We start from the raw sequence: 24,733 nt of genomic DNA, 5'->3' as shown, positions 1-24,733 counted from the left end.
ATGTGAAGCGCCGTCGCCTGTCGGAACTTCATGAAACTATAGAGGCTATAGCGGCTATATTCCACGATGTCCTATAACAAGTTCCACTTTTTTTCAACGGATGTTGGTGGAAGAAAATAACTGGGGTGCATTACTTATCGAACGCCCCTCGTATAAGGTTCAAATGGTTCAAATGGCTCTGAGTACTATGAGACTTAACTGCTGAGGTCATCAGTCCCCTAGAACTTGGAACTACTTAAACCTAACTAACCTAAGGACATCACACACATCCACGCCCGAGGCAGGATTCGAACCTGCAACCGTAGCGGTCGCGTGGTTCCAGACTGTAGCGCCTAGAACGGCTCGACCACTCCGGCCGGCCTCGTATAAGGAATCAGTATCTAGCCATGCATCTTGAATCGATAGTTTTGTTCCATTATTATCATGATATCGATATAACTCTAGTTACTCGTATCAGTACCAAATATGATATCGAATCTGGCACTGAAACGTCCTTAGACTATCGTGCGACACCGCTCCAAGTGTTGCTTTCTACTTTTCCTTGTCCAATGTCTGTTCATGATGGTGAAGTCCTTCCTTATCGCTCTAACTGGAAATAGTCGAGATGGTCACACGAACGACTGTTACTGAAACAGGAGTCTGAAGCGTTAAATGGTCCCAACAGTTTTCTTGGACTTCTCTCGAAGGCCACCGCTGACTCATCTACGAGTAGTACGGCTAAAATCGAGTCGGAGGAGCGGGCCGCAGCGTATGCGTGCGTGAAATACGCAGTATAAGCGAGAGGACGCTACTATTTTACGCTTTCGCAGGTAAAGCACGTGTCGGTATGTAACAGTTGGCGTCGCACTTTCCGAGAAATGAGCGCGACTGACTCAGGCATTGTTCTGCGGTGTGATACGGGTTAGCGCAGATAGCCTTGCCCTCGGTCAGGTGCAAGACTCGAGGCACGGCCACTCTGCCGCTTTGTTTGTGCCAGGAACAAAGGCCTCCGTACAAGTAACAGCTCTGAGGCTTTTTTCCCGCCAGCACAATGAAAGACACTCTAAAAGCGCTGCTCTTGAAAGCACGTCTTCCGCGCCTTTCTTGCTCCTTGCCCCACAGAAGCCATTCAGCGAGCACCGGCACGATCTCCGGCACTACCCTTTCCCTTTGCCTCTCGATAAAAGTCGGGAAGCCCTCTTCCTTTCGGAACGACATCCATACTCACTCACTGCACCAGAACACATTACATTGTTTCCCTCGAATACCAACCAAGGCCCCCTTCGTATAGTCTGGCAGGCGGTTTTTTGAACTTCGATCTTGTTACTGACGACACCCAGGCTGCTTCAGGAGGAATAGCAAACATTTTAGGAGGTGGTACTGTAAACTGATTCGTAGAGAACATTCCATACAACATGCGCCCAGTTGTTACTGCCTGCTGACGATATATTCGTAGTTTCTTGTTTTATTTGATTTGTGATATATCTATGTTGATCTATATTATGATTTTCAACCGATGAATCATTCTCGTCATAATTAAATGTTTTTAATATCTTACCAACTTGGCACCCACTGATGGACTGATTTTCAGTATTTTTGATGTTTCTAGTCTACATGTAGTCAGTGAACTCCCAGGGACCTTAACTTAGCATCGAACGAATTGTTGCATTATTAATCCTCGCATTTTACTGTTGTTGAACCGACGATTAAACCAAACGTTTTTACTGTTGTGCTGCGATAATTGTTGTATTTTCGAACGTTCAGCCTCTTTCTGTTCAATTACCTTCAGTCAGTTAGATGTCTGTCGTCATCTCAAGTCACACAAAGAAAAAAATTTCGTATAGGTAATTTTAAAATATGCCTCGGAGGTTCAGTCGTATAACTTGTTCACTGCAGATCCAAAACTTACAGAATAATAACGTGTAACGTCACCTGTTTCTCATGGATATCAAGCATCTTGGCATGTGATGCACTTAATCGGTCAGCGCAAGTCTCAGGACGTAAATTTCCATGTCGTGCCATACATGTCCATAGGTTCATGATTGACTGTAGGGAGTAGATTTTGAGTTTCCGATTTTATCTCATGAATATTCCAGTGGTGTCTCATCTAGCGATATTATTAGCCAAATAATTTCCTTCCATTGTTCTGAATGTTCTGCAGACGAAACTAACGGTTTCTAGAAGATGAAATGCGGTACTATCCGCCTATAAAATACGAAAATACAATTTCTGTTTGTAGTGTCGCTAGGGAGCCGTCTTGGACCTATGTAGCTAAGGAGCATGTTTGATTTTTAAGTGGAGATAGTTCATTTCACATGTTGGTACTCCAGTTACGAGGATAAATGAGTAGATCAATGAATAAATCGCAAAGGTCAGGATACCTCACATTGTTTTAAATGTCCTGCCTGTGCGTATCTAGAAGGTGACAGCACATGTAGTATGGGAGAGAGCCGATACACAGTATCACACTGCAAACGTTTGATGACTTGCAGCCAGACCAAGATGGCAGGTGTGCTATGAATTTGTACCCGACTAGAACAACGTTATTTTTGTGAGCCGAGGGATTGTCCGCAGATCACTTCCATAGCGAAATACGTCCTGTATATTGTTAGAAGTGTATTTTACGGAAATTATTGTTCAACCGGATAGAAGAATTCAGTTCAGAACACGAAAAAGTCATAAACAAGGACGGTCCTGGCCGCCCTGGTTAAACTGATAGTTTCCCCCATTTATGGATATTTAGCTACCCGCAGAACACATCGGTCTTGTGGGTTGCAGCAATGTAAGGAACCAAACCAACTTGTGCTGAGAGGTCAATCGTTAGATGCGAACGCAGCCAGAATAATTCCACACTGTGGCTTTTATCGCCTTGTCCAACAATGGGATATGTGTTTAAGCTCACAAGAGGAGTATCTTGAAACGGAAAATAAATTTCAGATTTTTAAGTGCGGCTCTGATGTCTCTATCGCAGTACAATTTATTTATCAACTCTCCCTCGTACTAAGCGTTTCTATCATTATCGTTTATTTATCAGTTGTCATTCTTCTTACAATTCCTTCAAGAAGAAATGCCACGCTTGCTCGAAGAGTTCCACTTACTACGCGATTGAAAAAGTATTTTTAACATGTCTGTTGAAAACTTTGTGCAGTTGTCTGGAATTTAAAAAACAAACAAGGCCAATTAGTTAATAAATTAAAAATTTTACGAAATTACGTCTTTGCTTCTCTGGATGTTCTGGAAAACTACTGTAGATACACGTCTGGGACATGTTTTATTAGATTCACCAGATCAATAACAACAAAATAACGGAAATCTTACTTTACTTTAACCTCGTACAGTTTTGCGATGGCTTCATATTAGTGAAGTTGGTAAATTTCAGGCAAAAACTTTTATTAGCTTTATTAGCTGTAACTCTGTAACCAAATATTTGCGGGCCTATGTTTATATTAACATTTTCCTTTAGTTTTACTTGTAGAATAACATTAAAATACTTGCAAATCTTAGTGAATCACACTGTATGTCCAGAAACCAATTCCTGTTAAGATAAGAGCCGTTCTACTAGTGCTGACTGATGTATACCTTCAGGTGAGACAGGATTCACAAGATACAGTATAGTAAATAACCACAATACGCATGTATGTCCAGATACAAATCCTCGAGCTATAATGGAGGTGAGGCATCAAGCTCGCTTTAGTGTCAATGGATGGGGAGCAATTGCCGGTAACAGACTCATAGGATCATACACTTTATAAAACAGATTAATAGGTGCTGTGTATCAACCATTTCTGCGTGATGAGTAACCAGCGCTACTGGAGAACGTTAACCTCGCAGAAAGATAGCGACTGTGCTTTATGCACGACGGGACAGCGGCACGTTTGTACGGATTCTGCGACAGTACCTCACCGAAACGTTTCACTGGAGATAGATTGCTCGAGAAGATCTGGTAGCATGCCTCTCCATTCACCGGACCCGAATCCGTTGCATTTCTTGCTATGAGGACATTTAGAAGCAAAGGTGTATTCCAAACCCGTGGACAATGTGCAGACATTGCAGGAGCGTGTGATGCAATCAATTTGGAGCCAGGTGTGTTTGAAAAAGTGCGTGATTCACTGCGAAGAAGAGCTGAAGGATGTTTCGGTATGCGTAGAAGTCTCATGCAGCACTACCTATACTCTCCGCTCTATGTAACACATAGAAGGGGAAGAAATGATAGATTGGCTCATATCTCGGCATGTATTGGTACATATCATTACAGTAACTTTTCTTCTACTGTTGACCAATACAACTTCCTGTAGGAATATGTGACACTTTATGAACCAGCCTATACTGTTTAGTCAGTACCTAGTTTAGTAGTTGTTGTGGGCTTCAGACCGAAGACTGGTTTGATGCTGTTCTCCATGCTACTCTATCATATGCAAGCGTTTTCATCTCCGAATAATTACTACAACTTAGATCCTTCTGGATCTCCTTAATATATTCATATCTAGGTCTCCCTCTACGATTTTTAACCCCCCCCCTTCCCCACATTTCCCTCCAGCAGTAAATTGGTGGTTCCTGGATGTCTCAAAATGTATCCTATCGACCAGTCTCTCCTCCTAGTCTGATTGTGCCACAAATTTCTTAACTCCCCAGTTCTGTTCACTACCTCCTCATTAGTGACGTCATCTACCCATCACATTTCACAAGTTTCTATTCTCTTCTTGTCTATTTATCGTCCATGTTTCGCTTCCGTACATGGCCACCTCTCCTTCCACCCCCCTCCCCTCCCACCCACACAAATACTTTCAGAAAAGACTTCCTAACATTTAAGTCTACATTAAATGTCAAAAAACTTCTCTTCTTCGGAAACGCTTTTCTTGTCATTGCGAGTCTGCATTTTATATCCTCTCTATCTCGGTCAATATCACCTTTTTGCTGCCCAAATAGCAAAACTCATTTGGCGATTTAAGTGCCTCGTTTCCTAATCTAATTCCCTCAGCATCACCTGAGTGAACTCGACTACTTTCCATTATCCCTGTTTCACTTTTGTTGGTGTTCATGTTACGTCCTCCTTCCAAGACACTGTCCATTCCATTCAACTGGTCTTCCAACTCCTTTGCTGTCTCTGACAGAATTACAATATCATGCTCAAACTTCAAAGTTTTTATTTCTTCTCCCTGAACTTTAACTCCCACTTCAAATTTTTCTTTGGATTCCATTTCTGCTTGCTCAATGTACAGATTGAATAACTTTGGGGATAAGTTGGAACCTTGTCTCACTCCCTTCTCAATCACTGCTTTCCTTTCATGCCCCTCGACTCTTACAACTGCCGTCCTCTTTCTGTACCAGTTTTAAATAGCCTATTGCTCCCTATATTTTACCCTTGCTACATTCAGAATTTTGAAGTGAATATTCCAGTTAACAGTTTAAAAAGCTTTCTCTAAGTCTACAAATATTATGAACGTAGGTTTGCCTTTCATTGGTCTATCTGCTAAGATAATTAGTTTAGTTACGTCACTGGCTTTGTAGATTATTTTGACTAAAACACTAGCACCCTAAGACGATCTCATTTTGACTGCTGTCACGCTAGGGGTACACGCCACGCTGCCCACGCTTTCGCTGTGTTCTACAACACAGAGCGTACGCTTACTGTCGGGTTGTTCGCAGGACGAGGAGGAGCTGGAGGAGGAGAAGCCCGACAGGCTGAGCCTGCTGCTGCCGCAGTCCAAGTTCGACTGCAACAACAAGAAGACCGGCTACTACGCCGACGAGGGGCTCAACTGCGAGGTCTTCCACTACTGCCAGGACAACGCGCGACACTCCTGGATCTGCCCCGAGGGCTTCCTCTTCCACCAGGTAACGCACTACGAGGAGCCGCCTCTACCCCATTATGTGCTCTCAAGCGGATAAGTTTCTTCTGTTAATTAGTTTTATAAGAGAGTGCACAGTTTGGTAACAGATCCTTTTTTATCGAAAACGACAGCGCTTTCAAATGTGTGACCGAGCTCGGACATCATTACTGATAAGACTCTCCTCTTTCACCAAACGTTTCATCTGCATCCGGGATAGGCATCTTTAACTGAGAAATCAATTCTCAAAGGCTTGTTCATAAATGCTGTAAAGTTTAATATTTGTTTACCCAGAACTTTTTCCTGGTTATGTCTATTTGGAGTGCACAGCTGTGTTTGGATACTAGGCTTGAAAATTCCATGCAGATCGTTATTCGCATTTCCTGTGAAAAGTGTCCCAAATCTTTAATTTATCTAACTTTTATTAATGGTAGAGCATAAAATTTCGACCCATTTATTTGATCCGTAATATGTGTGAAACTGTATATAGATGTCCCAGTTTCTCTGTCACGACTTCCTCCGCTTTCATTGAACTTTTTTTTGCAAAGTTGCCTTCCTATGTACATATATACAGAGGTTAGCTAAAAATGTGGAAACTGTCGTTTCTTGTTAACAATATCAGCTTATTCCAAAGAATAGCAGCTTTCACTCAGTTAATACTCGGGCAGAAATCCAACCTGCATTTGGATCGGACTTCCTTAACTCTTGTGCAGAAAGGTATGCAGTATACTGATGCACCCATTTTCAATAAACTACCACAAGAATTCAAAAATCGTAGCAGTAATCCACGCGCTTTCAAATCAAAACTGAAGAGTTTCCTCAGGGGTTACTCCTTCTATTGTGTTCAGGAGTTCCTTGAAAAATTAAGCTGGTTCTTATGTTATATTGTTGACTGCGTTTACTGAAACTTATACATTGGCTTTTCTCGGGTTCATAAACATTTTATTTTTAGCTGTTATTACTTCTACGTTCTAATTTCATGTACTCACATGTTCCATGACCTTGGAGATTTGCACCTCAATTTGGTCCTACAGAACTTGTGTAAATAAAATAATATAAAACAGCGAGAAATACATGCTTGAACACAAATGCAGATGCTAGCTAAGCCTGCAGATGGCGCTGTTGTATTTGACCACGAACGGCGTCTGTACAATGCAGTCAACATGTCAGTCGTGGTCAGAACAGTGGCCTGTGTAGCTAGGGTGCATTACGTCGGAACAAAATGAATTCGGACGTGGGCGAATTGTCGGTGCTCATATGGTGGGTGCTTCCGTAACCAAAGGAGCCGAAGTGTTTGGTGTTTCAACAGGCAACATATCGAAGATTTATACCGCATACAGGGTAAGTGGAAGATCATCTTTCACTAAGTCACAACGCGGAAAAAATTGTGTGCTGAGCTATTGTGACAGGCAGCTACTGAAGAGGAATCTGACCAAAATTAAAGAGGACAACAGCTGCAAAAGTCACTGTAGAACTGCGTGTCTCATTATGGAACCCTGTCAACACCAAAACAACACGAAGGGAGCTCTTTAAGCTGGGTATTACAGGGCGAGTCGAAATTCCAGTGAAGTAAATGAACGTAACAGGAAAACGTTATGCCAAAGTCATAAAACATACACTCTGCAGTAATGGAAGAACGTCGTTTGGTCGGATGAGTCTTGTTTCACACTGTTTCCAACTTCTGGCCGAGTTTACGTCCAAAGATCCCAAGATTGAAATATGGCGAGGTTCGGTGATTATTTCGACAGCCATATGGCGGTATTTCATGGGCCCCATGGTTACCATGCAACGTCGCATTACTGCCAAGGACTATGTGACCGATTTGGCTAATCAAGTCCATCCCATGGTATAATATTTGTTCCCCAGTCGTGATGTTGTGTTCCAAGACGACGAGGCCCCTGTTCACGCAGCTCACATTATCTATGCCTAGTTTTGTCAACACCGGGATGAATTGTCGCATCGCCCCCGGCCACGTTATTCACCAGATCTCAGTGTTATTGAGCCTTTATGGTCTATTTTTGAGAGAAGGCTGCGAGATAAGTATTCATCTCCATCGTCGTTACCTGAACTCGCGCTTCTTTTGCCGGAAGAAAAGATTGAGATTCCGTTGAAAATCATACGAGACTTGTACGTATCCATCCCGAGACGGCTGGAAGCTGTTTTGAATGCCAACAATTTTCTTACACCGTATCATGGTAACGTGTTGTGTTTGTGTTGTTTCCACATTTTAGGCCACCCCTGCATATGCTATTACAGCTAAAAGAAATCTCATAATCTCTTCAACGGCGGAAATACATTTCAGTAACCCCCTACGGTAGATACCGAATCGACACAAGTATTTTGTTCTGTTCAATTACGCTTGGTAAACAGTAATACCTATAATTTTCCAAGGAAAGGAAAAGGAAGAAAGACCTTTAGGTTGGTGGGATCTGTTACTCTGAAGCCAAAATTTCACCTGTTCAATTTGAGATTGAATTTTTTGCTGTTGATACATTGTGGTATTGCATTGTAACGAATAAGACCTCATTTTTCTGATTTATATGCAATACTCATCCAACGATATCACCGAATTTAACTTGTAGTTCCCTAAGAACTGCGACCACCTCTGACAGCTCAAAAAAAGGGACTACATTCCTTCGCAGATAGGGGCCTTAAATTTTCTGCACATTGAAATCTAAAGGTGAAGATTTCCTACATATTTTGCGTTTTTAAGCAAAATAGTCACTGTAAAGATGTCAGCCGTGTTCACAAAAGACCACAGTTAACTTTTACAGCTTGCCACAGACAAGCACACGCCAAAAACAAACTTCTTCAATTTGTGCGACGTCTTCATCTCAGAGTAGGACAACCAGCGGCCTCAATTATTTGTTGAACGTATGTGAATCGTTTTGGTTTCTATGGCTGCCTCTACGATCAAGGAAGTCATTTCCTGCATCTTAACACATGGCATGGTATTTTGTTCATTCTTTTAGCGTTCACCACATATTCCATATATTTGCAATATATGTAACTGATAATATTCCTCAATTTCCATAAAAATACTTCTGGTTTGTATACCATGTCATGATATAAAACGAAGTACCAACGTTTCGTTTATACATAGTGTAGTGTGCGTACTGTAAGACCTTCAGTACACACACCATCAAATTATTTGACTTGTTGCTCCAACGAAGTAGGCGAGTGTCAGCAATATGTCTCGTGTTCTTATCGTGGCGTGTTTATCTTCTGCCGTTAGGTCAGACGATAGAAATGCCACTTGCACGCTTAAAGTAGCAGATTGGCGGTGTCCAAAATTGACAATCTGAAGTTCCTTTGGTATTGGTACGTTAATCTTATTCTTACATATATCTCTGATACTTGACAAAAGTGTCTATACATTTATCTTCATGGCTATGTACAGGAATATGGTAATCGTATTAGGCGCAGACTGAAACTTGACTATAGACTGGTACAGACAAATGTAGAACTCGAACAGACTGTTGCAGACAAATGCAGACTGGTACAGACTGGTAGAGACTGGTGCAGACAAATGCAGACTGACTAATCGGAGGTCTGTACACTCGTTATAATACCTCACGCGTTCATGTATCACTGCGCGAGTGTGATCCGCGAAGAGAAAAGGTTCTACGTTAGCCGCAATCTCATTGGCTGCGTTACATATTAATACGCGGATCGGCGGAAGCAAAATTTGGTCCATCTCTATGGCAGCGCCATCTCGTAGTGCGGCGACGGACGAACGCTGCGCCTGCGCTGTTGTACTTAGCGGGGCGCGCTCTAGTGGGAAAGTTGTGTACACGCTGACTACACGGAACTATGTACACAACACATAGTCTCTGATGAAAGAAACTTATGACAGTGGTCGAAACGCTGATACATCGTTTTACACCATGTCTTTCTCAAGTGATACTGTCGGACTTGTTCGTAATTTAAACAGCTTGTCAGTGTGAACAAATGGTGTAAGCCTAACTCGGGTCACGTCTGTGATTGACTAGAGGCCCTTACGCAACCGGTTGGAGTCGCGAGTCGCGGCAGGTAGGACTGCACGCTCTGGTTCCCGTGAAAGTGAGTGCGAGGCGACACCGCGGGGACCTTCCACTTAATTCCCAACGAAAGTTGCTGCATGACTGTCCCCTGCCTTCGTTTCCGTTTTACGCCGCACAAGTTTTTCGTTCAGACGGTAGAAAGTTTGTTAGAAAGTTTATCCAACAAGCAGCAGTAGGCCCGGCAACTGATTGAGCCACTCCAAACTGAGCGCTTAGAGCGCTGCACGGGGTGTGTAGCTCGCTCTTGCGTATTCTTGTGCGGAGTACCTTTGTTTTAGCACGCCATTTGTCGTCATTCACGATGCACGGTTCTCTGGGAGACAGTTTGTTGATCAATATATCTTCTGTTACCCAAAGATTTCCACTAGCCCTCATCTTTTTACCTACTTGATCCTCTGCTGCCTTCACTAATTCATCTCTCAAAGCTACCCATTCTTCTTCTACTGTATTTCTTTCCCCCATTCTTGTCAATCGTTCCCTAATGCTCTCCCTGAAACTCTCTACAACCTCTGGTTCTGTCGGTTTCTCCAAGTCCCATCTCCATAAATTCCCACCTTTTTGCAGCTTCTTCAGTTTTAATCTACAGTTCATAACCAATAGATTGTGGTCAGAGTCCACATCTGCCCGTGGAAATGTCTTAGAATTTAAAACCAGGTTCCTAAATCTCTGTCTTACCAATATATATTCTATCTGATACCTTCTAGTATCTGCAAGATTCTTCCATGTATGCAACCTTCTTTTATTATTCTTGAACCAAGTGTTAGTTATGATTAAGTTATGCTTTGTGCAAAATTCTACCAGGTGGCTTCCTCTTTCATTCCTTAGCCCCATTCCATATTTACCTACTACGTTTCCTTCTCTTCCTTTTCCTACTACCGAATTCCAGTCACCCATGACTGTTAAATTTTCGTCTCCCTTCACTATCTGAATAATTTTTTTTTATCTCATCATACATTTCATCAATCTCTTCGTAATCTGCGGAGCTAGTTGGCATATAAACTTGTACTATTGCGGTAGGCATGGGCTTCGTGTCTATCTTGGCCACAATAATGTGTTCACTATGCTGTTTGTAGTAGCTTACTCGCACTCCTATTTTTTATTCATTGTTAAACCTACTCCTGCATTCCCCCGTTTTGATTTTGTATTTATAACCCTGTATTCGCCTGACCAAAAGTCTTGTTCCTCCTGTCACCGAACTTCACTAATTCCCACTATATCTAACTTTAACCTATCCATTTCCCTTTTTAAACTTTCTAACCTACCTGCCCGATTAAGGAATCTCACATTCCACACTCCAATCCATAGAAGGCCAGTTTTCTTTCTCCCGATAACGACGTCCTCCTGAGTAGTCCCCGCGCGGAGATCCGAATGGGGGACTATTTTACCTCCGGAATATTTTACCCAAGAGGACGCCATCATCATTTAACCATACAGTAAAGCTGCATGCCCTCGGGAAAAATTACGGCTGTAGTTTGCCCTTGCTTTCAGCCGTTCGCAGTACCAGCACACAGCAAGGCCGTTTTGGCTAGTGTTACAAGGCCAGATCAGTCAATCATCCAGATTGTTGCCCCTGCAACTACTGAAAAGGCTGTTGCCCCTCTTCAGGAACCACATGTTTGTCTGGCCTCTCAACAGATACCCCTCCACTGTGGTTGCACCTACAGTACGACTATCTGTATCGCTGAGGCACGCAAGCCTCCCCACCAACGGCAAGGTCCATAGTTCATGGGATGGATGTTGGTATAAAATGTTATTGCTTCTTTCGTCTGAATACAGAAAGGTTATTAACCAAATAATCATAAAACAACATAGAGCAAACTTATTATCCCAGGGGGAAATCGACACAGCTCTCTCCACAGTCAATAAACAGACTTACAATCAAACAAGATGAGCAATACTCGTTACCTCCAACGAATAACGAAAGCTTACGTGTGCAACAAGCTACATTTATTATTAATGGGCCACCTAACAATGGGAAAGTTGTAGGACATTTAAAGGAACTTGTAATTGAAATTAAGTTTGAATATAACGGACATTATTTCCTCTAAATGTTGGACCAATACACAAGTAGTTAACAGAAAGCATGTTTTCTAAATATTTGAATTGAGTTCATACAAGAATGACACTAACACTGGGGGAAGGTACCTAATTTTATGGAAGACTGTGCGGAGAAAAAATAACAAGTTATCTTTATCAGGCCAGGTCACGATTTCAATTTTAACAAGTCAAAACCACAAATTATAATTAAATGGGTAAGTTGCGTGCCAGAACAAGTAAGAAGCGAGCTGCTAGGAGTCAGATGGTGCTACTGCAGACTGCAACTTACATTTCCCCAAAATCAGCAAAGTGTGTGCCCATCAGCACCAAACAGTGGGAGACCAACTGCCACGAAAATTTCTCCATCCTCAACTTCCTACTTTCAAAAAACTGTAGATGGGCGACAGGTCAGTGCTGTTGCCAATGTGACAAACAAGAATATTGCTTTTTTCTTCAAAATACAGGGGAACGAAACAGAAAACTCTCACTCTTGAAGTACAAAACGCACATCAAGGAACACAAGTTTTGTACTGACCTAGAGCAGTGTCTCCTTGATTGGTCGGCCTCTTCGCGCTAAGCACGGTGGTCGACCGACTTAATTCTATTGGATGACTTAAAGTTTGGAGCGAAAGTAATTATGTTTCTCACGCTGGCCGGACGGTGCCACAACGTCTCGAGCTTTCATGTTCACGCAGAAAACGGAAAAATGTCCGATTCAATTGCTCTTTGGGGATGGCAGTGGTAGCAAGGTATCCGTCGCCCTGACCTAGGCCGGGCAACAGCTCTCCCCACTAAAGCACGAAGGAGACCACACCCTCATTTCCGTGAAAAATGCCCTTCTCCCTGGGGAGGCTTGCCTCTTGTAACGTTCAGTGACTGCCTTCTGCCAACAACAGAATGCTGAGATCACACCGGGTGTGTGATTCAGAAACCGCGAAACCGTCCTCGCGGCGCTACGTGTCCACAATAAGATAACCACGAAACGGTGACAAAAAATTTGACAATATAGCTTAGCATATGTGGCTGTAACGTCACGCTCTGTAGCCCAGAGTCGATGGGCGTATGGGCCGGAGGGGTGGGGGAGGGGGTAGGCGAGTGATGGAGAGAGCAAGTCCGCTGTCCTACCCCCATATCCCCACCCCTTCTGTCTCCCCCTTGCAGACGTCCGTGGCGATGATCGTACTGTGCTATCTGGACCGTAATCGTACGGAAATACTGGAGGAATTTCTAGTTAGGATACCTCTGTAGCAGCAGAGAAACGCTATTTCTCCTTCGCATAGCTCCTGAATAGTTCACAAGAGACTCCCATCACGGAAAACATTCTCTGAAACGAGGTTTAGACGCTAGTATCCGTCAATGTACAGATATACGCTGATCAGCCAGAAAATTATTATCACCGAAGTACTATCGATATAAGCTCCTCCAGGCAATAGCAGGGTCACCTGGCGAGGAATTACTGCTGCTCAGACACCAACACGGTGCATGTTGTACCAGTGAGCGTGCTGTTCGCGTGTGGGATGGGGAAGGAGCGCGTGCTATTTGCGTTTGACCGAGGGCAGATTGTGATGGCCCAGAGGCTCGGCACGAGCATTTCCGAAACTGCACTACTTGTCGGGTGTTCGTGGAGTGCTGCGCTGAGTGTCTTCACCACGTGGTAAAACTATGGTGAAACCACGTCCAGACGTCGTAGGGTTGGGCGACCACCCCTTATTACAGATGTCGGACGTCGTAGGATGGGCAGACTGATAAAACAGGACAGGCAGCGAACTGTGGCGGAACTGACATCACACTTTAATGCTGGGCAGACTACAAGTGTATCTGAACATTAAGTGCACCGAACTCTCCTGAGGATGGGCCTCCACAAGCGACGTCCAATGCGTGTGCCAATGTTAATACTACGACATTGGCTACTACGACGGAAATTGGCACGTCACCATCGGCACTAGACGTTGGTGCAATGGCAGAGAGTTGCAGGGTCTGATGAGTCCTGATACCTTCTTCAACACGCTGATACAAGTGTTGGAATCCGTCGTCTTCCAGGTGAACAACTCCTTGACACCTGTACTGTGGGATGGAGACATGCTGGCGGCAGCTCCATTACGCTCTGGGGAACATTCACGTGGGCATCCATGGGTCCAGTGAAATTCGTGCAGGGCACCCTGACGCCAAGGAGTATCGTACACTGGTTGCAGACCATGTACACCCCTTCATAACGAGCATTCTCCCCGACGGCAGTGTCGTTTTCCAACAGGATAATGAACCATGTCACAAGGCCAGGAATGGGATGGAGTCATTCGAGAAACACAGTGGCGAATTCCAATTTGTGTGGTGACTCCCCAACTTGCAAGATCTGAACCCAATTGAAAGCATATGGAATGTGCTTGAATTTGGCGTTAGAGCTCATCGCTCCCTCCCCGGAATTTATGGGGCTTAGGTTACCTGTGTGTGTAGATGTGATGCTACTCCCTCTCGCAAACTACCAAGGCCTCACTTCTTCCATGCCATGAAGCATCGTTGCTGTTACCTGTGCCAAAGATGGACATACCAGCTATTAGGTGGGTGGTCATAATGTTCTGGCTGATCAGTATACGTTTAGAAGGACTTCTCCAAGAACAGAGAAAAGATATCAGTTACTTTCCCATTTTAAACCGTGTAGCTTCTGCAAAATAATATCGTCCTGCAAGCCAAGCCATAACCCGCATGGAAACTAAGTAGCTGGCAATGTATATAGAGCTATCCCGTCACTACTGTTCCAACAGCAGGTATCGAAACGAGCTACCTCCGTCCTGACGTGGCGATCTCCATAATCGCCGGCTCAGAGAACGCGGTGCGGCGCGGGGCGGGACGCGACGTTTCCATGGCCGGAAGCGGCCATCCTGTGCAGGGGCAGCCAGCCCTTGGCTTTGGCAGATAAGCCGGCCGAGCCGCGCGCTGCCGTGTGCATATTCCGCAGGCGCAGCGCTCTGACGCGTTTCCGCCAACTCCACTTCGACCTCGTTTAGGTTTTCCCAGAAACTCCCTACGGAGATCTGTCGGCGTATAAAGCTGGCGTAAACACAGGAGCGCTGAAAGAAATATAATAATCCTCTCTCTCGAAATTACAACCGAATTATGAAAACAGGGGCGCCCAGTATCGCCAGTACTACACTACTGGCCATTAATATTGCTACACCACGAAGATGACGTGCTACAGACGCGAAATTTAACAGACAGGAAGAAGATGCTGTGATATGCAAATGATTATCTTTTCAGAGCATTCACACAATGTTGACGCCGGTGGCGACACCTACAACGTGCTGACATGAGGAAAGTTTCCAACCGATTTCTCATACACAGACAGCAGTTGACCCGCGTTGCCTGGTGAAACGTTGTTGTGATGCGTCGTGTAAGGAGGAGAAATGCGTACCATCACCTTTCCGACTTTGATAAAGGTCGGATTGTAGCCTATCGTGATTGCGGTTTATCGTTATCGCGACATTGCTGCTCGCGTTGGTCGAGATCCAATGACTGTTAGCAGAATATGGAATCGGTGGATTCAGGACGGTAATACGGAACACCGTGCTGGATCCCAACGGCCTCGTGTCACTAGCAGTCGATATGACTGGTATCTTATCCGCATGGCTGTAACGGATCGTGCAGCCACGTCCCGATTCCTGAGTCAACAGATGAGGACGTTTGCAAGAGAACAACCATCTGTACCAACAGTTCGACGGCGTTTGCAGCAGCATTGACTATCTGCTCGGAGACCATGGTTGCGGTTACCCTTGACGCTGCATCACAGACAGGAGCGCCTGCGATGGTGTACTCAACGACGAACCTGGGTGCACGAATGTCAAAACGTCATTTTTTCGGTTGAATCGAGGTTCTTTTAACAGCATCATGATGGTCGCATCCGTGTTTGACGACATCGCGGTGAACGCACATTGGAAGCGTGTATTCGTCATCGCCATACTGGCCTATCACCCAGCGTGATGGTATGGGGTGCCATTGGTTACACGTCTCGGTCACCTCTTGTTCGCATTGACGGCACTTTGAACAGCGGACGTTACATTTCAGATGTGTTACGACCCATGGCTCTACCCTTCATTCGACCTCTGCGAAACCCTACATTTCAGCAGGATAATGCACGACCGCATGTTGCAGGTCCTGTACGGGCCTTTCTGGATACAGAAAATGTTCGACTGCTGCCCTAGCCAGCACATTCTCCAGATCTCTCACCAATTTAAAACGTCTGGTCAATGGTGGCCGAGCGACTGGCTCGTCAAAATGCGCCAGTCACTGCTTTTGATGAACTGTGCTATCCTGTTGAGGCTGCATGGGCAGCTGTACCTGTACACGCCATCCAAGCTCTGTTTGACTCAATGCCCAGGAGTATCAAGGCCGTTATTACGGACAGAGATGGTTGTTCTGGGTACTGATTTCTCAGGATCTATGCACCCAAATTGAGTGAAAATGTAATCACATCTCAGTTCTAGCACAATAAATTTGTCCAATAAATAACCGTTTATCAGCTGCATTTCTTCTTGGTATGGCAATTTTAATGACCAATAGTGAACTTAAACCTAGCTAACCTAAGGACATCACGCACATCCATGCCCGAGGCAGGATTCGAACCTGCGACCGTAGCGGTCGCGCAGTTCCAAACTGAAGCGCCTAGAACCGCTCGGCCACATCGGCCGGCCCTTCTAACACAATCAGCAACATCCGGTACAGGGTGGATCTAATTCAATTTTCCCTATTTAACATGTTATAACACGGAACTAATTACCGTACGAGTACCAAACGTGGTAGCATTAATATCCAGAGTATGGGTTCCATGATTTCCATGCGTCACAGCACCACTGTCCAGTTGCAACTATGGCCACCAGGTGGCGTGATCAGTCATCGTGATTCATAGTCTTTCACACCTGACCTGTCGCAGTGCGCTTGTTGGCGTGTCAACATGAGCTTGGACAAAGGGAGCAGGGCATTATTGGTGATGCTCTATTATCAAAACAACAGTAAGACTGCAGCTGCACTTCGAGAATATCGCCGGTAGAAAGGATTACGGAAGGGTCCTCCTTCTCCACCAGCTGTGGGGAGACAATGAAGAAGTTCGAATCAACTGGAGAACTGGGTGTCGGTCCGTGATTGATGAAATCGCTGTTGCTGTGGCAGACAACGCTGCGCCCGATTCCCAATCGTCAGGCAGTGCGCGTTCTGTGTCGCGACAGTTGAACATCCCGTGGTCCACTGTACGGAAGGTGCTTCGAACCATCCTCAAACGATATCCGTACAAGTTCCATATCGTACAGCAACTTGCACCACAGGATGCACAACGACGTTGGCTTCGCTGTCCACTTTCTCACAAGGATTGAAGTTGGCGAGGGCTGGCCCTGGACCATCCTATGGACAGACGAAGCTCATTTTTCTCTGACGGGTGACGTGAACACACAGAATTACCGAGAGTGGTGATCTCCACCTCCAGTCACTGTGCATGAAGTTCCTCTGTATGGTGAACGTGTCACCGTATGGTGTGGTTCACGGCTGCGATCATCATTGGCCCATTCTTTTTCGAGCAGGTTGGCGCTCAAGGACCTTGATGTGCAGTGTGACTGGCCAGCGTTACTGCGATATGCTTCGCCAGCATGTCATACCCTCCCTAGAGGAGAGAGACGAGAGAGACGCATTGAACTAAACAGTTTGCATGCAAGATGGGTCCCTACCGCACTTCGCTCGTGAAGTTCACCTTCTTCTACGAAACATATTTAGAAACGATCGAATTATCAACCGATCGTTTCCAGATGCTTTGCGGGCACGATCACCTGCTCTCACTCCCTGTGATTTCTGATTGTTGGGCTACCTGAAGGACAGGGTTTACTCGGGGAACATTCACACATGTGCTGATCTGAAGCGCAGCATATCAAGAGAGGTAGCCAGTATACCTACAGACATGCTTCGTTCTGCTCTGCAGAATGCTATCCTGCGATTTCAGACACTTCTGGACGCTAATGGGCGCCGTATTGAGCCCCTTTTGTAGCAGCATTGGTCGGATATGTAATGGTATGATATACCGTAACAGCACATTAAAAGTTTTTCAGTTGAACTCATTCTGCATTATCTCTCTTCCCCATGTCCTTGACATTAATGCTACCAAGTTTGTTACTCGTGCGGTAATTTCCGTGTTATAACGCGTTAAATATGGAAAGTTTAATTATAACCATCCGGTATATATTATTGAGACATGTGATCTTGTGTTCTGTAGCATTCAGAAAAGCCGTCTATTCCTATGAATAATTTCAACTAAAGAACCACCAATGATCGTTAAAGCACAGATAATTACACTCCCAACAACGATCCAAAACAGACTGTGTAATTTTTTAATTACTTTTCTGTAGTTAGTAAGCTTGTAGTTAGTTACGTAAATGAAATATGAGCAAAAGTTATGAATCTTTTATACATTTGTTTGAAACTCATGTTACATAAAAATCACTGAAATGCGTTTAAGAGCCAACGGTAAATGCACACATGGAAGCTCAAATGAAAATGCCATGATAATGACATCATAGACAGTTAAGCATCAATGCATGAAACACTATAGAACCAGTTAAAACCTATACTGATCAGCTACTAGCAAAACGTAGTGCGATACAGATTGAGCGACGTTGCTCGCTGTCGTCGGGTTTTGTGAAGAAATTCCTGCCATTAATCAATATTCCAAACCAGCTTTTATAACACTGAAGTTCAATATAATTTCACAAAATAGCATAAGTTAGTTTATGCAACGCTGAAATTACGAGAGCGAGGATAACACAACATAATTATAGAACGCACAAATTACCTTTGTTATCCGCAGTTTATCACCTCGTCTTGCCAGTATTTTGTAGTTACGTTCACTATGCACTACATTTCTTTTCAAATAATTATAGAATGCAGTTAATATACTACAATGAATTAATGACTTCAGTTGTGCATTACTGTTTCTCTTTCCATGAAGTAGTTGAACTTAAGTTTTACTGGATAGCGCATTCAAATTCTTTTAGATAATATTTCTTTAATAATGAGTGACCCGATAGTAATTATGATGTAGAAAGTATCCTACTGTTGGTTGAGGACTTGGGATAATCAGTAACACTGAATCCTATTCATAGTTTACCAGAAAGCACTATAATGTTCATTAAGGTTGAGTCTACGACAGTGACAAGTCTTTCACAACACTACGCTGATGAAATGGCACAGTCTTACTTTGTGGTGAAGCTGCATTGCCGCGCCTTAATGATATTGTAGCAACAATAATTGCCCATAGGCACTTCTTCCAGTTACGATGAATTTGCATTACTTTTTGTCACACAGAATTCTTCATATAAAAATCTGTTTTTTTCCAATTCTTCTTCATAAAACATTATCCTGTAGCCCAAATAAACGGCCGCTCGTAAATTCTCAATGCGTTGCTACATTCTGGATGCCACGTCACTGTCAGCTTGCAACTGTTTCTCTCTGTCTGCACACAAGTGCTTCTTAATCATGCTAGTGCCGAACTCTTAATAAGTCCACATTAGGCATTATTCATTAGGTATTACTTTGGCCCCTACTGAATCAGAATTAACTAGTTGAGTAATTGTATTTTTAACAGGCAATACGTGAATAGTTGACAGTGTAAAAAACCACGAACTAATAAAACATCATCGAATCACATATTCCGTAAGTCTACAAAGTCTAAGTCGAATGGAACTGTGTTTGGTTAATAAGGACCAGGTAGGATTGTTTAATTTGTGTTTATTAATGACCATAATTTCGAGTAATGTTATTTTCTGCCTTTAGTTCCTCTATGGAGGACATCACATTTAATATAATATGAATGACATTCCTTAGACGCTACTAGAGTGACTGAGTGTGAAAGGAGGTGGAGGCTGAAAGAGAAAGCTTCGACCTTTGCTGAACGTACTCTGAAGGAATGTAGTTCATATGATATTAAATGTGAGTCCTCCATAGAGTAACTAAACGCAGAAAACCAACATCACTCGAAATTCTGGTCATTAATAAGTACCAATCAAAGAATCCTGACCTAGTCCTTATTGACCAAACAGTTCCATTACTAAACCTTATTAAAATAGCAGCAGACAGTTCTTATTTCTCTCACCATTAGATATTAAGCTTGTTATAACTGTTCAACACTCACATTTCATACACTCCTTTCTCCCCTCGCCCCTTTCTTTAGCCTCTTCCTCACTTTTACCCATTTGTCAATATAGCATAGTAGTCTGTGCCATTACCCACTTGTACAACATATTAGGCTTAAACATTCATATTATTTTAATATTTGAATATAGCATAATATAAGATTTATTTATTCAGAGTCTCTTTGGGTACAATATAGTGTAATATAAGATTTATTTGTTCAGAGTCTCTTTGGGCTATATCTAATGCTCCTGTTTTGTATCGACATGGACATAAAGTCACATATCTTTCTATAACAATCTGACGATGGGATAGGAAGTCGAAATTCTGTTCATAACTAATTATTAAATAAATATTATTGTGGAACATTAATGCTGCGTATTCATGTTTTAATAAATAAATGATATATTAACAAAACACTATTTCTCTATAAAATGAAAATTCTGTGCAGTAAAAGTGTATCTTCTTTCATATCAGATTGGCACTTCTATGATATAATGACCTCCTTAGACAGTACCGCAATAAGCAATTCTCTCAGGTAACCAAACCAACTTGTTAAAAATTTGGAAAGCGAGTATTTGAAATGTATTCAAGACACTAACACCATCGAATATTCCACATTCACAAATAAGATATCCTAATTACTTCAACTTCAAACTCTCTGATACCTTCCAACACAGTTCACTGGGATAACAGCTTCAATGTATTTATATGAAGGTTGGACAGTACACATCTATGCTAGGCACGCGTTTCTCTTTATCTCACATACTTTCCGACTGAATAATTTATGAGTTTTTATATTTTCACATATAAGAAGTATCAATCGTCACACAAGCTGGAAATATACTGAAGTATTTCGTGACAATAAAAAAACATAAAATCAGAATTCAAGGATGAACCGTTATTATTTAACTTCTTGATATAGATTTAGACAGCGATCACAGTGGACATATAAATCATAAAACAATACTGAGTCCTTTTTAGAAATCAACACACAACTGATGGTTACCCAGTCTAATAATAACTGCACCCTGCATACCGCCAGTTCTGTAGCATTTTAGGCGACTTTGTTTACTCAGTGGTTCATTTCCATGGACCTGCCCTTTTTATTATTAATTCGTGGCCGCAGTAACATTTATAATGTGTTCTTACAATATTATACAACAAGAATACTTTCGTCTTGGAGTAGGATTACCATATTCTAAAACCCCAAAATGAGGACATCCTCGGCGCTTTTAGGACGATTCTAGTCCGGATCTACATAGGTGTGCTAGAGTGTTTTTCTTTGTTTTAAACTACAAAATTTATTATTTCCGTTCTCTTGTCTGTAACCCAGCCCAGGTAATCAGCACTAGATTGTGATGATTTTTGGTTTTGAATAAGAAAGTATGATTGTTGTAAAATACTGACTAACACGTACCTTTCGAGATCCAGACTAATCCCTCTAGTACTGCTGATTGAAACATGATTAGCTCACTTTTATGTTGTGAAATGGCTATATTATGATACAAACACAGCTGGATGAGTGCACTAGTTCGCTAAAAATACGTGTATCGCACAGAAATAAATTATTAAGTGAAAACCGGAAGCAGGGAGACAAACACAACCAAGAAGCGTAGATATTACAGCTAACTGTAAGCTAAAAAGATCGAAATATCGACTGTAACAAATATAAATCAATATTTGCCGTTTTACTAACACACCGGTTACATGTGAACTGTAAGCAAATAACAACTGTTTTAATTCAGTAAACGAAAGAAAAAGTATATAAATTTTTGAGGAGACGAGATGAAAATCAAAATCAAAATATCTTAATTCCCAAAACTAAAAAATGCGGACATAGCAGAAATCATAAAAATATATACAGACGCTACAATAATCGTTGAAAATGCGGACACGTACGCATAAATACGGACGTATAGTGACGCTATCTCTGATTCCTATTAGATTACTTAGCTTTAAAGACTATTACAGTTTCATCTAACGGATTTTCACGATAGCTCTGCATTGGCTCACAGTCCTGCAAATTATTAGTTCAAGAAACAGATCATAGTGTCACTCGCGTACACTCAAAGTCACTACATCTCTTACTAGAGCTTGTGATGCTCTGTTACTTCCCACGTAGAATCTGGATAGCAGCTCTGAACGGCAGTCTCGTTGCCCCCAGGTGCACCTGATCTGCATGCCGCCGAGCAGCGAGAATATCTGCAAACAGTCGTCGCAGTTCCACTTCGTCAACGACTACCTGTACCGGCCCATCAACGCGGAGGAGGTGCAGAACAAGCCGAACGTGACTCTGCGCTACTCTGACCGCTACTACCCGGACAATTTCTACGAGGAGGAGAGTCTGCACCAGCAGCCGGCGCCCATCCGCGGGTCTCCCGCGCCGCCGCCACCCCCGGCCGCCGCCCCCGTGCTGCGCGGCCGCCCCCAGGTGCCGCAGTTCCGCCCCCAGTCGGCCCCTCACCAGGTCTTCCACTCGCCCGAGGAGGTCAACATCCCGCTGCAGCAGCGCAGGCCCTCGGGCCCGCCCCCAGCACCGGTCAGGGGCGGCTTCGGCCCCCAGCACGATGACGAGTACGAATACGACGACCTGCCCTTCCGCCAGGGCTAGAAGCGCCCTCCTGTCACAGCCAGGATGCGACGTCGCGTCCCGCACTGGACTTGAAAAGGCAGGCAGACTGTTTCCCGTGCAGTCGGCATCGACGGACACTGTGGAATGCCTTTGTGCGTGTGTGCAGTTACATGCGGAACTCTCCAAACCAATCGATTCTCCTCCGACACACCGCGGCAGTTCTCGCGAATCTCGCATACCAAATCGACTCATTCAATCAGCTCTTGTTATGTAATTTACAAACTTCCCTCCTCACTCTTGACTGATTCTCTTACATGCAGTCGCAGAGCAGCTTCCTCCTTAAACGTAACAATACTGACGACCCATTCCTGAAAATATTATCATTTTCGTTATGTAACCTCTAATTGCCATATCTACATCTATATCTGCGCGATTATTCTGCAATTCCCTCTTAAGTGCTACCCAGAGGGTGCATGGAACCTCTTTCATATTATTTCTCTACTTCTCCACTTGCGTGGGTGAAAATGCATGCTTAAACCTTTTCGATTGGACTACAGTTTATCTCATTTTATCACGACGTAGATGGGAGTCAACAAAATATTTTATCATTCAGAGGAGAAATTTGTTGATTGTAGCTTTGTAAAAAAATTTCGTCGGAACTAAAAACGCCTTTTGTTTAATGACTGCCATCCCGATATGCTTAATATATCCGTGACACTCTCGGCACTATTTGGCGATTGTACAAAACGATCTGCCCTTCTTTGAACATACTGGATGTCCTCCGTCAATGACACAACGGGATGAATATGTGAGATCTTCCGTTGCTCTCTACCCGAAAAAACGTTTTTAAGAATTGAAAATAAAACGTTGGTTTGGATATCCTACTGAAATTTATTTACGTTAGCAATCCCTTTTCACAAAACAAAACTCTTCACTCGTAACAAGCTAGATAAATCATTAAGTTTACCACTTTCAAGCAAATAGTTTGATCAAAATCAAGAACTCAGTATTTCTTTCCTTATATCCACTGTACATTACAGTACGTCGACAATTTGGAAATGGGTTCACTTCAGAAGTACTTCCAAATATATTTTTAGGTATCCATCATTTCTCAAGCAAATTTCACTTTGGTCACCTACAATTATTTTTGGTCGTTAACAAATAGGTGGAAACATAGTCCATCAGATACTAAAACGCAGCATTCCATTCTCATTATGCGTTTTGGAGGAAGCTACTCTACTCTGCTGAGTCCCGCCCATTATGTCGCCTTGGCGCTCCGGTACACCATTTTCAACGTTAACAGCTGTTTAACATCTACTGTACAAATTAATTTATTGGTACTTAGAGTTAAGCTATGTGTGTATGTATGTGTGCCCTCGTATTCCTCAGAACTTCATCGTTAATCCTTACTTGTATCATCGTGATCCCCATTAATTTATCCCCTGTGATTTTACTCTTAAGAATGTTCACGTATGTACTCGTGCTTTAGTTAAATAAAAGCATGGTGCCTATACGTTTTGAAAGGAGATTAGTAGAAACTGTTTTATCTGAGGAAGATGAAATAGTATTTTTACCTTTAACCTAACACCCTAAAAAACTTCCAGAACATCAAGATAAACTCACCTAAAACTCTATAAACGTGAAAAATTGTGAGAAGTCCTAGAGAAGAGGAGTTACCTACTTACCTTGTAAGCTTAGCCAGAAATTGGAATTCTTGGGAATGATGCTTCTTAGAAGATTGCAGATTAAAGAACGTGATAGGGGTGCAATATGTTCACTGTATCTTTTACATTACACAAATGACTGGTTACAGTAATCGACACAGAAGATTAGAATTAGACAAACAATTTGCAAACTTAGATATCTCAGTTACCGACATTTAGCACTATTAACAAAGAACAGCACATGAACTCCATATATCCATAGGAGAATTTCGTAGCTACAAAGAACACTCCCCACATTTCAAACAACAAGAAGCAATCTATTCCATTTAAAGGACGAGAACCTGTTAGGTCTTAAACAGTAGTTTCATACAAACAGAAAGGATTAAACCATTCAAGTTTCTAGGATACACCAATTTTCAAGAGGAAATGGACATTGGAAGTTAAATAAGA

The 24,733-nt window shown here is 43.0% G+C and overlaps 1 protein-coding gene across 1 annotated transcript in view; it reads left to right on the top strand.

Annotated features, from left to right (window-relative positions):
• Nucleotides 1-24,132, top strand: part of LOC126187964 (bromodomain-containing protein 4-like) — a 64,829-nt gene extending 40,697 nt beyond the window's left edge. The window contains exons 4-5 of the mRNA XM_049929346.1: nucleotides 5,626-5,814; nucleotides 22,212-24,132. Of these exons, the coding sequence (XP_049785303.1) occupies nucleotides 5,626-5,814; nucleotides 22,212-22,658 (636 nt within the window). The 3' untranslated portion in view covers nucleotides 22,659-24,132. The remainder of the gene's footprint in view (nucleotides 1-5,625; nucleotides 5,815-22,211) is intronic.
• Nucleotides 24,133-24,733: the final 601 nt, after the last annotated feature.

The sequence above is a fragment of the Schistocerca cancellata genome, chromosome 5, assembly GCF_023864275.1.
Source record: "Schistocerca cancellata isolate TAMUIC-IGC-003103 chromosome 5, iqSchCanc2.1, whole genome shotgun sequence".
Taxonomy (NCBI): Eukaryota; Metazoa; Arthropoda; class Insecta; order Orthoptera; family Acrididae; genus Schistocerca; species Schistocerca cancellata.
Note: the sequence above shows the minus strand (reverse complement) of the source record. Positions and strands in the feature narration are given on the sequence as shown.